Genomic DNA, 16,822 nt, shown 5'->3' with positions numbered 1-16,822 from the left:
TAAGGAAAGGACTTGGAGCTGAATGACAGGATTCAGAGCCAGCTGTGCTCTAAGAGAATTCCAGGCAGGGGGATTACCAGATTCAGATTCTCCCTGAGAGAGGAATGTGCTTAGTAAATTCCAGGAGCAGGAAGAAGGTAAAGGTAGCCAGGCCCGGGAAGGCACACATGAAGCATAATGAGAACCTTATGTTTTATTCTAGGGAAGCCAGGAGGCTTTTAGAGGTTGAGATAAAGAAGGCAGTGGCAGGGTCTCATTTGACCTTAAAATACAGATCTACTGAGCAGAGACTCATCTGTCAGTCTTTCTCAGCCATGGGGAGGAGGCTTTATTTTTAAAGGATGTGTGGGAAACCACAGATCTGAAGGAATATGTCAATCGTAGTTTCCAGGGGACACACACAACTGGGTAAAAGTGATCAGGTGGATATAACATATATTTTTAAAACTGACAGTGAGGAGTTATTGAGGTAAAAGCAATGGCAGTTGCATTTTCAGATTGGTTTTGTGAATGACGTGATAAAGCATCTATGAAAACTGAAAGGCACTTGATCCCATTCTTTCTGTGTACATGTATTTCAAGCTTAGGGAAATTATAAATATGTTTGACAAATTTATTCTCTAGAAGCTATGAAAAATTAGGTCTTATTTTAGGTCCCCCTGAAACTATTTAAATTGGCCAGAATCAGTACTGTCTTTAGAATAGACAGATTGGCAGATATCCTTGTGCCCCTGGGATCTTTTTGATCCAATTTTGAAGGTACAAGTTCTTCATGTTTATCAAGAACAAAACCTGGTCCTAAAAATGTGCTGTAGGGGCGCTTGGGTGGCTCAGTCGGTTAAGCGTCCGACTTCAGCTTAGGTCATGATTGCACGGTTTGTGGGTTCAAGCCCCGTATCGGGCTGTGTGCTGACAGTTAGCTCAGAGCCTGGAGGCTGCTTCAGATTTTGTGTCTCCCTCTCTCTCTGACCCTCCCCTGCTCATGCTGTCTCTCTCTCTCTCTCTCTCTCAAAAATAAATAAAATATTAAAAACAAAAGTGCTGTAATAGAAAATGCCAACAACAAAAGCTTTCCTATTTGTGATGTAAGAGATGCCAGTTTGGGGAAGGCTTCCTCTTATTTAGAATCATACAGTTCAAGTATTTCATCAGCAAAAACAGTCTCCTAATTTTCTCTAAAGAATTCTTTCCATGTGTCCAACCATATGAAGATTAATAACCTCATCTTCATATTATGTAGTACAAACTACTTCTTGTGGACTGTTTTCTGCTTGGGGTACATCTCTTAACAGTATGCATGCTTATAACAGTTTTATTTATTTTACATTTCAAACTCATTTTAAGACCATGTCTACACAAAAGTGGCTGGGGAAGTGCCAGTTCTTTGAAAGGGATCTAGTAGATTACTTTAATGTTTTCAGAAATGTTGGAATATGAATACTTTGTAGAGTCTGGGAAGGTGAACTCTTTATATCTAAATGTAATTTTTCACACACCCACCCTCTCCTTCATAAAACAACAGGAGAGGAAGAGAAATAAACTAAAACCCAACACAGTGTCCAACTATGAACATTAAAAATCTGGGTGGTCTCAGGGGCAGATCTGGGGATTTATGTCTCGTGAATGACAGTTGCCAGGGCTGGAACTCTCCTAATGTTACCTTCATCGAATGATGTTAAACTTTAGGATATTTAGAAAAATGCAAAGATAGAAAACAGATGCGGTGTTCTGGTAAGAATTTTCTGGGGACATTTATAATATTGATAATATAATATATTGAATCAATTTATTGATTCAAATAAATATCAGAAATTATTAATAAAAGTTCCCCCAAATCATGAGGATGCACTTGGTTTCTAGGAATATATCTATAGAGTTGTCTTTGTCTCATGTGACTCATTTATTCAGGCATATATAGTAAGTCTATACCATCAACCAGGCATTCTTATGTACAGCCTCCTTTTTCCCCCTGAGCCAAGCTCAGATGGGTCCTATCAGCTGCGTTTTTCTCTCTCTCTCTGCTTACAATCCCTTTATAATCAACCTCCTGATTGATGCATTCTTTCCATAGAAATGATAACAATGTCAGGTTACAGTCCTTTGTTTTTGGGGCCTCAGAGGTCACAGTGCATTTCTCTGGTTATCCTCTGTTAACCATGCTACAGGTTAACAACCCCTTCCTCCTCATACACGGAAGGTAGCACCTGGTTAACCCAGGGTGCCCCTAGCGTATTACACAGATGGCTGGGAAAGAGAGGAAAGAGCCAAAGGGTGCTTTCTGCAGACTTCTTGCAGCTTCCCTCATCTACATGACAACACGTTCTTACCGTCATAAAAAAGAAGAGTAGCTATAGATTGTATAAGCTTCTTTAACTGGCCTCATTAACCAACTTGCTTGATCAAAACCCTACTGTAAAATGTACTGATGACCACAGCACAGCTCACTCCACACTGGTGACTATAAACATATCTTTTTTACTTGAGTCATCGCTTTTGGTTGATTGCTATCACTACTGCAAACATTATCATGAGAGTTCCACGAAAAGGCACCATTTAAAAATATAGTTCCAAGGGGCACCTGGGTGGCTCAGTCGAGTCGGTTAAGCGTCCGACTTTGGCTCAGGTCATGATCTCACAATCCGTGGGTTTGAGCCCCGCATCGGGCTCTGTGCTGACAGCTCAGAGCCTGGAGCCTGCTTCGGATTCTGTGTCTCCCTCTCTCTCTCTGGCCCTCCCCTGCTCACATTTCTCTCTCTCTCTGTCTCTCTCTCTCTCAGAAGTAAATAAAACATTAAAAAAAATTAAAACAAAATAAAACAACAGGGGTGCCTGGATAGCTCAGTGAGTTAAGCATTCGACTCTTGATTTCAGCTTAGGTCATGATCTCACAGCTGTGTAACTGAGCCCAATGCAGGGCTCAAACTCCTGAACTGTTAGATCATGACCTGAGGCAAAGTCAGATGCTTAACCGACTGAGCCACCCAGGCACCCCAGAATATTTTCAGTTTCTGGCCACCCCCGCCCTGCATATTCAGGGACCACCCCAAACCCCAGTTCTTCCATCAGATCACAGCCTAGTGGTCACCTCTTTAAGGAAGCCTTCCCTGACTTCTCTAAGTAGGGTAGCCCTCCTAATTGTTCACTCTTGTTGCACCATATTATTCTCCTTCACAAGACTAAAACAATCATAAGATTTTTATTTGTGGGACTCAACGATTCATGTCCACCAACCTCTGCTAGACTGTAAACGCCATAATGGCTTTTTCTCTCAGCATTGTCCGTTTTCTCTCACCACTGTATCCTGAGCAACTCAGCGTGCCTGGCTCATAGTAAATGCTCAGTTAAGAGCAACTGGATGAAGAAAAGCAGGGGAGGGTGGAGAAAGAGTGAGTTTTAAAAGATTGCTTGCCTTGGGGCGCCTGGGTGGCTTATTCGGTTAAGCATCCGACTTTCACTTAGGTCATGATCTCGCGGTTTGTGGATTTGAGCCCCGCATCGGGCTCTGTGCTGACTGCCAGCTCAGAGCCTGGAGCCTATTTCAGAGTCTGTGTCTCCCTCTCTCTCTGACCCTCCCCTGCTCACGCTGTCTCTCTCTCTCTCCTAGAAATAAATAAAAATATTAAAAAAAATTGCTTGCCTTAAAGTTCATTGCCATTGGTTTAATTATTTCATGTCTTTTTATGTTTCCTCCCTAAAATCATGCACAAGTGATGTTTTTGTCATGCACGGTTTTAAAAGTTGCTATGGGGCCTCAATGATTTATAGTGTGTATTTACTTGTGTGTAAGCCACAACCTGGTTTATCTTCAAATAAATAAATTTACACACTAAGTCCTTTTTCTGTATCTGCTCCAATGGATGTAATGGAATTTAACAGTGATATGGATAATTCAGATTGATCAATAATCAGAACATGATTATATGTTGAACATGTTCTTATATTACTATTTACACATACCCATCTGGGGTACAATGCACCCCAAACACAATGGTGAGGCCGCATTATAAAGGAGAGACTGACATGGAAAAAGTAAACTAGATACGTCACTTAGCCTCTTCCTCATTCTTGCCTGGCTCCAGTTGGTCCCTGCTCTTTGTTATTAGAACCCCTTTAGTCAGAGAGAAGCTGAACAGCGACTTAAAAGAATCAACTATAAACTTGGTACACTTCCTTTTTCATGTTTACATTCAACCTCTCTGACTGGGAAGGAAATTAAATAATTTTAAGTAAAACCCTCATTGTCCTGGTTTCCCAGCTGTTTTTTTTTTTTAATACTTTTTTTTTAAAGAGAGAGAGAGAGGGCACATAAACACATGTGTGCACGTAGGGGAGGGGCAGAGAGAGAGAGAGAGTGCAGAGCCCAATGTAAGGCTTGAACTCACCAACTATGAGACCATGACCTGAGCTGAAGTCAGATGTTTAACCGACTGAGCCACCCAGGCACCCCAGCTGTATAGGAAAAGACAGATAGGAAATTAAGGAGTTAAGACACTAATCTACAGATGACTCTGCTACACACTGCAAGCAAAATAGTCTCCACCAGCACCTAGAGAGGTAAGTACACCACTCCTTTGCTCTAGACAATCAAGCCATGCCATATTTTCTTTCAGCGATAGAGGACGAGTTTGACTTTGCTCTAGGAAAGCAAACTCCAGCATTCCTAAAGAAGTGTGTCTGCTACATTCGGAAAATTGCTAACATTGAACGTTTTGTGAAAATCCCAGAGATGGGAAAATACATGGATATCACTGGCCCAGAACCAAGGATTATGCGGGACGCAGAAGCCCAAGAGAAGCTGATAAAACTCAGGGATGAATTTATTCCTACTATTGTTGCTTCATCTAATCTGAGAGTGTACACGTCGGTTACTCATTGTGACATGAAACTGGGATACTCCCAAGAAATCGAAAATCATTACATAGAAGGACTTGGTAAGCAATTTTATGAGGACATGATCGATATAATTCAGGCAACCGTTCAACAGAATTTTGACACCGAAACTGACACGCTCTATGATGAAATCCTTCAGCATTCGTCATTATGTAAGACGTACGCCTCCTTCTATGAGTACAAGTGTGAATCTCTCAACATAGTGCATAAATATGTTCTTCCAAGCAAAACCGGGCCCATCAACCCTCTCGTCGTATACGGCGGACCGTGTACCGGGAAGACCCTCCTGCTAGCTGAAGTGGCAAAGAAGGTAAGAGCCTATTCCTTCACCTGCTTGTTTATAAAAATCTTTTGCTTTGCAGAAAAGATAAATTGATCAAAGTCATTTCCACTTTCTGTGCACTGTTATTTGTCTTTGTGGAATGGATGCTTCCATGTCTCTCTTATATCAGTGTAATGGTTAGAGTGAGAGAATAACGGACATGGGGTGCAGTTAGAGAACAGCTTTATTTTCTTTCTCTCTTTGGTTAAACTCATGTTGTGGAGCTCGTTCCCATTTGGACAGAAACCAGGGCAGATCTCACAGCTCCTCTCAGCCCTCTCACCACAGACAAGCCCTCCAATCACTCTGGACATTGAGTCATGCTCAGTTCAGCAATTAAATATGCCCAATCTAAGATGATACTTAAAATCTGAGTTTAGATTTCTCTCCCGCAGCTGGGGCACACTGTAAGCCTGGCACCTGCAGTGGGAAGTGGGGACGTGACCCTCCTCCCCTGCTTTTGCCACATAGTTCTTCTTCCTCTCCATCCCTAGCCCTAAGCATGTGACCCCTATAGGGCTGTGGCTCCTATAGGGCTGTGGTTTCAGGGATACAGGAAAGGTAAGGTGGCGAGAAAGTTCTTATGTGACTAGTACTGCTTCCACCCTCTCTGGTCCTGGCAGGTGTTTAGAAAACCGTCTCCTATTTCTTCTGAGGCCTTTTCCTAGTTTCATGGATGTCCTTTCCCTCCCACATCCCCTGACTCACTGAGCATCTTACCTACATTTCCGTAAACACAGGATGATGCATTTTTCTTTCCAGGTGGTCACTTTCATGGCTCCTGGACACACAACCACACTCTTCTAGTACATTTGTGCCAAGGTCCACAGCCCAGCAAGCTCCCTTAGACAGGACCGGGGCAAACAGAACCAGCAAAACCGTCTGTCAGCTCCGTCTTGCCGGTGACCCACGGGAAACACTCGGGTACTTTTCGCCCTGTGAAACCCCAGTGCCAATACAGCAGCTCTCCATCCCTCCTCCATCCAAGCAGTGAGTCAGCCTCGTCAGGCAACCTCCATGTTTCCTGGGTGTCTGATGACATCTGTCTCCCCAGTTCTGGGGGACACCCTCCAAGTGGTTCATCACAGCTCCTTTCCCTGGTCGAGCAGGAAGGACATCTCTCAGCCCTCCCCTTTGGGACTGGGTGGTCGTAGATATGACCCCCAGCACCCTAATGCTTTTCTTGGCCTCTTGAAATGCCTCTTTAGGCTGAAGGTGAGTAGTCCACTAAAAGTAGCAAAACTGGTTTTCACAAGTCCCTTACAAATCTCGCATGATGGTCTGGAACCTCACTCTGGAATGTGGTGTCCATTGTCTTGGCATGTCAGTCTAAACTGGATGAAACTAGTTCCGTTTTAAGCTTCTGTTGCACTTGCTACCTGAGTCGGATGGTCTACATTATCCTGGCACTGCCTCTGCGACACTATACTGTTCCTCCTGTGGTTACTCTCCCAAGAACACAGCTTCCTTTAACTTCACAAACACTCCTGTCATCTATCACATGCTACACAATCTCAGGTACATCATCTTGCAGACAAGAGCAGGGACAGTTGTGTTGCAACTTATATCAAGATTAGGTTCCTGAATCAGCGTACTGGCAAAACTCGGGTGTATAAGCTTACTCTTGAAAAGTCCTTAGGAGGAGCACCTGGGCGGCTCAGTGATTTAAGTGCCTAACTCTTGATTTGGGCTTGGGACACGATCTCAGATGAGATGGAGCCCTGAGGCAGGTTCCCACTGACAGCATGGAGCCTGCTAAGGGTTCTCTTCCTCCCTCTCCCAGCTCACATGCGTGTACACACCCTGCCTCTCAAGCCCTCTCTCAAAATAAATAAACATTAAAAAAAAAAAAAAGCCCTTAGGAAAGTTAATTTACCATTTCTTAATATGCCAAGCCCAGCTGCTGGTTTTTCTTCTAGCATTAAGTGACATAGTTGTCTTCTCATTGAACACCAGAAGCAGTGGCGGGCTTACGCTGAAGAGCCATGTTGCATCAAAGTAAGTCTTGTGTGTGTGTATGTTTGAATACTAATTTGTATGTGAACCTTCAAACTTGAGAGTTGTTCCAAGTAAGCAAGACAGCAACCCTACGAGGAGCACACAGGAGATGAAATCAAAGGAGATAGCGTCCATGTATACCAATTCACATTCACTTGAGGGCTTTTTTCCTCTGAAGAGAGAGGGGTGAGGTGGGTGAAGGGGCAAATGTTATTGGACTTGACCATACTAAACGTTCATGAGACGCAACTGTGCATGCTGTAGCCCAGGAGGTAAAGAACCGTGGGGAATGTGCTGATGTGCCTGTAGAGATAAATAGTGGCCTCCCCCCACCCCCAGGGGGGGCAGAGTGTGGTGACAGTTGAGTTGGTCACCTTGATATGTGTTTTGTTTTGTTTTTAATGTTTATTTATTTTTGAGAGACAGAGACACAGAGCACGAGTGGGGGAGGGGCAGAGAGAGAGGGAGACACAGAATCTGAAAGCAGGCTTCAGACTCTGAGCTGTCTGCACAGAGCCCGATGTGGGGCTTGAACCCATGAACCACAAGACCATGACCTGAGCCAAAGTCAGATGCTTAACTGACTGCCACCCAGGCATCCCGAGAAATGCTCTTCTAAGCCCTCACTCTTCTGGATATTTTGTCCAACCACCAGTGTGTTTACTCACAGTCCAGGACCCTCGTCCCACAAAAAGCCTCACCTGTTTCTAGGTCCACTGCCTCTGCTCCACTCGCCTCTCTACTGGGGAATATCTGTCCTGCCAATGACAACCTGTGCTCTCTTTGTGACGTCATGTCCCTTGTCAGGATGCAGACAGACATCTTGTGTTTATCTCGAGATTATCTCCTACGTGCCGGACATTTCCACAGACATACTTCAACAACGCATTACCGGGATGAGAGAGGACAGTGCACATAATTATCATAAGCAGTCCATGCAGGGACAAAATATTGTGTTCTGTCTCTGATTTGCCACTGAAGGCCAGTTGTAGTAGGATGGCCGGATTATCTTCCTCCATATCAACTTCAAAGGTTGGGGCTAAACAATAAACTGCTTCTTTTCCTGAATAGCTCATTCTGAAACTGACATCCATACTTTTTCCTAAACTTAGTCACACCTTAACCTGACCTGTATCCTTTTCTCCCCACTAAGTTTATTTATTTATTTTGAGACAGAGAAAAAGGGCGCAAGTGGGCGAGGGGCAGAGAGAGAGGGAGAGAGAGAATCCCAAGCAGGCTCCCCACTGTCACTGCAGCACCCACAGAGCTGGGTGTAGGGCTCTAACTCATAAACTATGAGGTCATGATCTGAGCTGAAGCCGGGTGCTTAACTGACTGAGCCACCCAGGCGCCCTGAACTATAGATCTTGAGGTGCCAAGCTTCATAAACTCACTTCCTCATTTATAAAATGTGTCCTTTCCTAAAGAGTATCCTTGGTGAATTCCAAGGAATGCTAAAAGATATTATTTCCCTAAAAATAGACTTTGGAATGTGTTTTACACTTTGATTGTATCCCTTCTTGTCCTTGCCTTTCCAGACAGAGAAATACTAAACTTAGCAGCCCCCTTATATATGTTATCTCAACTCTACAATTTGAAGATAAAAAAATAACAACTCCAGCTTTGTCTCTTGGAGAGGTAATTTTAAGACTGATAACTGTTTTTATATGGCAAGCTGTTTTAAAAATACAAAATTTAACAAAATTTTAGCCAGCAGTATATAGATTTTTATGACAATGATAAAGAATCCTAAAGATGACCCTGTATCTCTGAATCATATAAGATTATATTCAGTATTTTAGTATTATTTTTACTGCATTTTAATTAACTAGGAGTTTGATCAGCTATATGTGATCTCAATTAATGAAAATATTTGACACAACATAATGTGTAAATCACGACTTAAACTATTCATTGAACAAATGCTAAGCACCTACTGTGTGCCAACAACCATTCCAGGAAATAGGATTCCGTGATGAGAAACTGATCATACTAGATATGCTCATTTACTGTATATGAAATCCTTTGTAACTTGCAGAATACAAGCTAAGTGCTGCCTTGCGACTGAATAATACTTTTATCACTATTTTATTGCCTGCAGTAGAGAGATCCTGAGGGTCTCCCCTGTAGATTTTAATGCATGAGTTTTGTGACAGCTCTTTGATCTTCTCAGAAGGTTGCCCCCATTTCCTGGTTCTAAGCCACTTTCTGCATGGTCAAGGTTACCAGCAGTCTGACCTCTGGAGAGAAGAAATGCTGTTGTAAGTGTTGCACACGTACACATGTGTGAATATATATTACCATTCTAACCACTGCCTTTATGTTTTAGGCTTATGGCTGGCTACATGAAGACACAGGACCCGAATCTGACCCAGTAGTCGTCGTGAGATTTCTAGGAACCACAGACATGAGTACTGACCTTAAGACTCTCCTTTTAAGTGTTTGTGAACAACTGGCAGTTAACTACCGATGTCTGGTTCAAAGCTACCCTAAGAAAATCCATGACCTTCGTGATTTATTTATAAACCTGTTGAATGAGTCTTCATTGGAGAGACCTCTAGTAATAATATTCGATGCCCTGGAGCAGCTCTCAGAGAGTGACGAGGCCAGGAAGCTTTGGTGGCTCCCAGCTCACCTTCCCCGCTTTGTTCGAATCGTCCTGTCCACACTGCCCAACAGACATGGAATCTTACAGAAACTGAGGTGCCTTATCCACGAAGAAGCCAACTATATCGAGCTGATTCCCCGGGATAGGAAGATGTGCAGCCAGGTCCTGAAACACCAGCTGCTGCGGGTCAAAAGGAAGGTCACATCAGGCCAGCAGATTTACGTGAACAACGCGTTCTCCAAGTGCACGCTGCCCATGTTTGTGAACCTGACCTTCAGGGAGGTGAGACACTGGAGATCTCATAAAGACGTCGATGAATCCTCCCTCTGTGTCACCGTTCATGACAGTATAGAGCAGCTGTTCTGGTCCTTGGAAAAGAAGTGTGGTCAGAAACTGGTCTCCAGGGCTCTTGGTTACATCACCATGGCTAAAATGGGTCTGAGTGAAATGGAACTGGAGGATGTCTTGGCTCTAGACAACAGTGTTATGAATGAGCTCAATGAGAACGCTAGGCCCAGCAATCCCCTAAGAGTACCTTATCTGTACATTGCGAGGCTCAAAGAGGGTCTCAGTGGATACTTAATAGAAAGACACGTGAAGAACGTCACACTCCTGGTCTGGGCCAATAGACACCTGCAGCTCATAGCCCAGAAGTTGTATCTGCAGGATGACAGTGACCTGCGTGAAATGCACACCATCCTGGCAGATTACTTCCTGGGAGTCTGGTCAGGGGGCAGGAGGAAAGCTTTCTGCCTTGAAGACCCCTATTTGAACGGCTGCCTTGACTTGGAGAGCAGAAGCCTGCTGGAGGAAGAAAAGCACTTCATGGAACAGGCCTCCTTTGACAGGCAGGCTCCAGACCAGCCCTGGGTTTTCCAGTGCAATCCCCTGGAGCCGGACATCTTTTTCGTCAATCATCGGAAAATGTCTGAGCTCTTGCATCACCTGACGAGGTGTGGAAAAACCGATGACCTGCTCTACGGAATCATCATGAACTTCAGCTGGCTTTACACCATGATCAAAATCGGCCAGTTCGACAAAGTGCTTTCAGACATTGAGCTGGCTTACAACTACTCGCAAGAGAAGGAGCTGAAGTTCCTGGCGAGCACTCTCCGTGGCATCAAAAACAAGGTCACTGCGTTTCCAGGCTCCCTTTCAGCAGAGCTTCAACAAAGACTGCTGCCTGTTGTGAGTTCCCTGCCCAAACTTAGACACCTCCTTTTAGAATGTGACAAAGACGGGCCCAAGTATTGCTCCATTGTGCCATTACATTCGTCCATGGATGTGACATATAGCCCGGAGCGTCTTCCCTTGTCATCTAGTCACCTGCATGTCACCGAGATTCTGCCCACCTGTAACCCCAGTACTGTCCTCGCAGCTTTAGAAAACGGTTCCATCAGCACATGGGATGTGGAAACTCGTCAACTGCTCAGGCAAATCACCACAGCCCAGTCTGTCATCTTGGGCATGAAACTCACCAGTGACGAGAAGTATCTTGTGGTGGCTACGACAAATAACACCTTGTTGGTTTATGACAATGTCAATTCTTGTCTTCTGTCTGAAGTGGAAATCAAAGGGACCAAGCACGGAAGCAGCTCCACCTACATCAATGGATTTACACTGTCTGTCAACCATGCCCTTGCATGGCTTGAAGCCAGCAAAGATGTCACTGTCATCGATCTGCTCTACGGATGGCCCCTTTACCAGTTCCACTGCTGGTATGAGGTGACCTGTGTCCAGTGCTCTCTGGATGGCATGTATGCTTTCTGTGGACAATACCTGAACACCACTACCATATTTCATTTAGGGAGTGGAGAAAAGTTATGTACGGTGACATCTGAATTTTCGGGCGGGTTTGTGAAGTTTCTTCTTATCTTGGACACGGCTCAAGAAATGGTAATGGTGGATAGTGAGGGAAGCCTTTCTGTTTGGAATACTGAGGACATTTCCAATCCCCAGCTGACTGATGACTTTGATTGCAGAAGAGAAGACAGTGAGGTGGTCAGCATTGAACTTTCAGAGGACCAAAATGCGATTCTGATCTGTAAAGCCCTCAGCATCGAGCTCTTAGATACGGGCATGTGGAAGGTGGCTGAAAAGTTCAGAGCTAAGCACAATGAACGCTTTATATCTGCCGTGCTGTCCAAAAATGGAGACTGCATCATTGCGACCATGGAAAATACCTCAGCTGTGTTCTTTTGGAGGCGGGACACAGGGCAATGTATGGCAAGCTTACAGGAAATCTCAGGGACCATCGTCAAGTTGGTGAAATCTAGTCACCACAACATGCTGCTATCTTTATCAACCAGTGGTGTTCTTTCTATCTGGGATATAGATATAATCACAGCTATGTCCAACATAGATAAGACTGGGAAACCCATCCAGAGTCTGGTGTTACCTGCTAGAGGGGAAATCATTTATTCCCTCGATGGCTCTGATTGTGTCCATAAGTGGAACTTCAGCAGCGGGTTCCTTGAAGCAGTGTTTAAGCATGAAGGAATAGTCGAGCATTGCGTGTTGACATCCTCTGGCGATGTCATGGTGACCTCAGATGACAAAAGCAGCCAGTACGTCTGGCACACCAGCAGTGGCGAAAACCTCTTCCGAATCAACGGGCAGAGAATATCTCAGCTGCTGATTACACACAATGACCAGTTTGTGGTCTCTCTCTGTGAGGAAAATGCCTCCAGGGTTTGGAGACTGGCCACAGGCCACAGGGTCTGCAACATTTTGACCACTTTGCAGAACGCCTTTATAACTTCAGCCAATACCTTCGTGGTGGGAATGACCAAAAGCAAAGTGCTGGCGGTCAGTCTCTGGACGGGAAGCATCACCAAGAAATTTTGCTGTGAAGACGGCACGACCATTGTAAATTTTAAGTTGATCCCTGACTGTCCCGACATCATTGTGTTTATCACATCCGCCGAGACCGTGAATATCTGGAGTCTGACCGAGGAGGTGATCTGTCGCCGTGTGCAGCTTCCCAGCAACTTCTTGAAAAATCTGGAGGATTTCGAAATTTCTCCCAACGGAAAGCTGGGCATTATATCCAGGGGAGATGACAATATCAACGTACTGGATTTACACAGTGGTAAGTTGCGGGTGGTTCATGCCTCTGGGGTCATCTGGCGGCAAAGGCTGTCTCGAGATGGTCGCTACCTGGTATACATTTGTTTCCGAAACGGGGAGGAAGAGGATGAAAATGGTGTGATATCCAGTTTGATTGTAATGAGATTGGCCGACGGCAAAATCATCGGTGCTTGTTCCCTTTACAAAACGCCAACTTTTCTGGCCCTCTCACAGAGGCACCTGAACATCATAGTGGGCTTTGATGATGGGAGCATAGGGATATACACGGTGGTCGACCGCGTGGATGCTGCACTGAAAATCAAGATTGCCACATCGAACAGCAGGCAGATTTTCAACAGTGCGACCCAGGCATCCCGGCCTAAGTGCAGCAGTTATTGTTTCAAAGTGTCTGTGGACTGCTTATGGAGAGAGTCTACTGAGGTCTTTGCGAGGGACAGTCCCATCACGGTGAGCGACTCCACGGAGCCCAACGAGGCTACACCCTCCAAGAAACACAATCCCTGCTGTGACCGAGGGTGCTGCGCCCTGGAATCCAGGGGCCACAGCTATGCCCCCAACAACTGACAAAACATGCTTCCTGCTCAGCAGACTTGAACGATACACGTACATAAGGGGAAAAAAAAAAGTATCTTCTGGATCCCAAATGATAAACTACTAATTTCTTGAAAGACAGGAGAGACAGATGCGGGAGTTCTGGTGTTAACGTGCTCGTCAAAGGCACAGACAGTGGAACTGCTTTGGAGTTTGGTTGGGTTTTTTTTGTTTTTGTTTTTTTTTTTGGTCAAAGTTAATCCAGGAATGGAGTCTTGACCAAGAATTTCTCAAAATGGTGTTTAAACAGCTACATCAACTGGAAGTTAGTGGAGTATTTTTTAAATCAGCTGTGTGGGAAGAAGCAGTGGACCCACACCACGGGTTCGGATGAGAGGCTAGAACTATAAACAGACCGCTTGGACTGGGGTTAGTTCTACAGAAATTGTTCGGAGCTCGGAAAGTAACGATTGTGTGGCCATAAGTAAACAGAGCCTTAATCTCTCCTTACATTTTACAAGCCTGACAACTGTGTAAACCCAGTCTGCAGAGGGAAGGTCTAAAGGTGCAAAATAATGTAACAAAAGTGTCCCCGGTATACTCCCAGAGTCCCAAAAGAAAGGCCATGAAATGTGAGGCCACAAACTACTGGGCACGAGCACTAAGTCAACCACTATCCTAGGGCTATGGAACATGCAGTCGGTCTTCATTAAGATACAACTGGGGCAGTTGCACGCCAAGGGCTTCTCTATCACGGAACATAACAATTTTTAAACTACTTTCTGGGCTGCAGAAGAACACGCTGAGTAAGGAACCACAATCTTCTCGTGTCTTTTTGAAATGCTGATTTGTGCTGGGTGTAAAGAGGAATTACAGAAAGGGCCTTAACAAGATTTGGTCAAGACCTCTGTTCATTCCCATCATTGTACTAACACAAGCCTGTGCTACTCAGTGGGTTGTATGGAAGCACACATGATTTCCTAAATCCCTGCGGTCAATCCTACCAGAAAGAAAGCTTTCTTGACATGCCGTCTACGAAATACTGATGACATTTGCCTTATTCTTACTCCTCCTCTTTCCTGTGTAAAACGCAGATAAATGACCAAATACTCGGGGACAAACTGAATATGCCTGTCTTTGTGCTAAAATACTCCATAAATCTTAAGGGTGTCCAGAAGTTCCTGATTGTCCCTGTTTGTAATCACTTTCTTACTTCTCCACACTGTATGTATGCTTCTCCCTGTCAGCCTTTTTCTGCTCGAGGGCTCTGGGGCTCTTTTATAATGTCATCCATTCAAAGAAGAAGCCGTGAAATGGTATCAAATACTTTTTAAACACGACTTCACTTATTTAAAAGAAAATAATCACATCTCCAAAGTGGGAAAGTGATTTTCTTCCTTTCATATCTTCCACGTGGCATGTCCTAGGATGACTGTGCGCAGGGTATCTGTCAGTAGCGGGGTCTGGTTTGGCTTGGAAGTGGCAGCAGTGACATGTGTCGGCAGAATAATAGCCAAGGGAATGATGTGCTGTCAGCACAGCTCTGCCACGAACTCACCGCGTATCCCTAGACAGATCTTTAGCCTCTCTGCTATACTGTTTGTGTAAATGGCAAAATAAAGGTAGTGATAGTTTCTGCTCTAGTCCTTATATCAGGGATCCTGGAGAGCAATGTGAGAAAAAAAAAAAAAGGCAGGGACATCTTGATTATTTTTGCTGTGGGAGAAGCCAAGTGATCTAATCCACAGGGAATCCAAGCTCATTGCATTTCACTTTGGAAAGCAGTTTGACACGTAAGCATACAGAGATAGGATTCAGATATAAACATCCCACTCTGTGCTGAAAGACTTCTTTTCCGTATGTTCCTCCTGGTCTAGCTACTAGCCAGAAAGGGGGCGGCCCAGAGAAGGGCCAGCCCACCTAGAAATCACCTGAAGTTCATTATATGAGTCAACGCTTTTTTTTTTTTAAGTTCTTCTGAGTCAACACATTTCTATTCCTGTCATTATCAGTTGGACCTCCGTGCCACACATTTCTAAGAATTAAATGCCTAGATGGATTAAATGTAGTGTGTGAATATTCTATGTAACAGCCAATAGAGTTTAACAAGTGACTTGAATGATTTTTCCTACCTTGTTTGCAACTGATAGCTCATATTGAATGTTTTTATGTAAACTTTGTATTGTTGGGAAGAATTACCCAATCAGAGATTTATATTTTCATAAATGTTACATTTAGTTAAATTTTATTACAGAGTTGTTACACTAGAAAATTATTGCGGTCTTCAAACAATGTACAGTCTTGTGTATGTATCGTTTGTATGAATAAAAGATAAACTACTTAGATGTGTGTGGAGTTTTCTTCCCCAACTTTGGCAAGGGTAGAAATTGGCAGTAATAATTTTTTTAAAAATTTTTGTTTATTTTTGAGAGAGAGCATGCACACACGCATGTGTGCAAGCAAGAGAGAGGCAGTGAGAGAGGGAGACACAGAACCTAAAGCAGGCTCCAGGTTCTGAGCTGTCAGCACAGAGCCCGACTTGGGGCTCAAACTCAAGAACTGTGAGATCATGACCTGAGCTAAAGTTGGAAGCTTAACCGACTAAGCCACCCAGGTGCCCCTAGTAATAATTTTTCATGGTTACTGTACACCAAATGCTATTTTTGGAGGTTTGTATGTACTAAGCCATCACCACAACAGCCTTATGATGTAGGTAGAGTTAGTATTCCAAATTCACAGATGTAAAAACCTAGAAACAGAAGTCCAGGGGGAGTAGCTGTCAATATACCAATCAATGTTTACTTTTCCAAAGCACGTAAAGTATAGCATTGAGTATCCAGTAGGCACTTACTCATAATGACCTATAACATATTTCCTGACTTGTAGAATAGACACCAGACTAGGCTCTGAAGATCACTGGAAGTTTCTGAAAACTCCCAGTGACCACAATCGTTGATGTACTCATTCAGCAAATAGTTATTGGTCGTGGCATTTTGAGGTTAGTAAAGTGGCCTGTGCCTTCTAGGACTTCAGTCTTTTTTTTTTTTCTTTTTTTTACATTTATTTATTTTTGAGAGACAAAGTGAGACAGGATGTGAGAGGAGGAGGGGCAGAGAGAGAAGGAGACACAGAATCCGAAGCAGGCTCCGAGCTCTGAGCAAACGTTCAGCACAGAGCCTGATGCAGGGCTCAAACCCACAAACCGTGAGATCATGACCTGAGCCAAAGTTGGACGCTTAACCGACTGAGCCACCCGGGTGCCCGGTAGGATTTCACAGTCTTAACAGGAAAACAAAAAAGTTCTATGGGTAAGTGCAAGGACAGTGTGCTTCCTTCTGGGGCCTGGGGCAGAGGTGGGAAGGAGGACAGCCAAGGAGTTGTCC

At 44.2% G+C, this 16,822-nt stretch overlaps 1 protein-coding gene across 1 annotated transcript in view; it reads left to right on the top strand.

Annotated features, from left to right (window-relative positions):
• The window catches only part of NWD2 (NACHT and WD repeat domain containing 2), a 114,254-nt gene extending 98,540 nt beyond the window's left edge, over nucleotides 1–15,714 (top strand). Inside the window, exons 6-7 of the mRNA XM_077758864.1 lie at nucleotides 4,611–5,200; nucleotides 9,540–15,714. Coding sequence (XP_077614990.1) covers nucleotides 4,611–5,200; nucleotides 9,540–13,472 — 4,523 coding nt within the window. The 3' untranslated portion in view covers nucleotides 13,473–15,714. The remainder of the gene's footprint in view (nucleotides 1–4,610; nucleotides 5,201–9,539) is intronic.
• Nucleotides 15,715–16,822: the final 1,108 nt, after the last annotated feature.

This window comes from Crocuta crocuta, unplaced genomic scaffold, assembly GCF_008692635.1.
Source record: "Crocuta crocuta isolate KB4526 unplaced genomic scaffold, BGI_CrCroc_1.0 scaffold223, whole genome shotgun sequence".
Lineage (NCBI taxonomy): Eukaryota > Metazoa > Chordata > Mammalia > Carnivora > Hyaenidae > Crocuta > Crocuta crocuta.
Note: the sequence above shows the minus strand (reverse complement) of the source record. Positions and strands in the feature narration are given on the sequence as shown.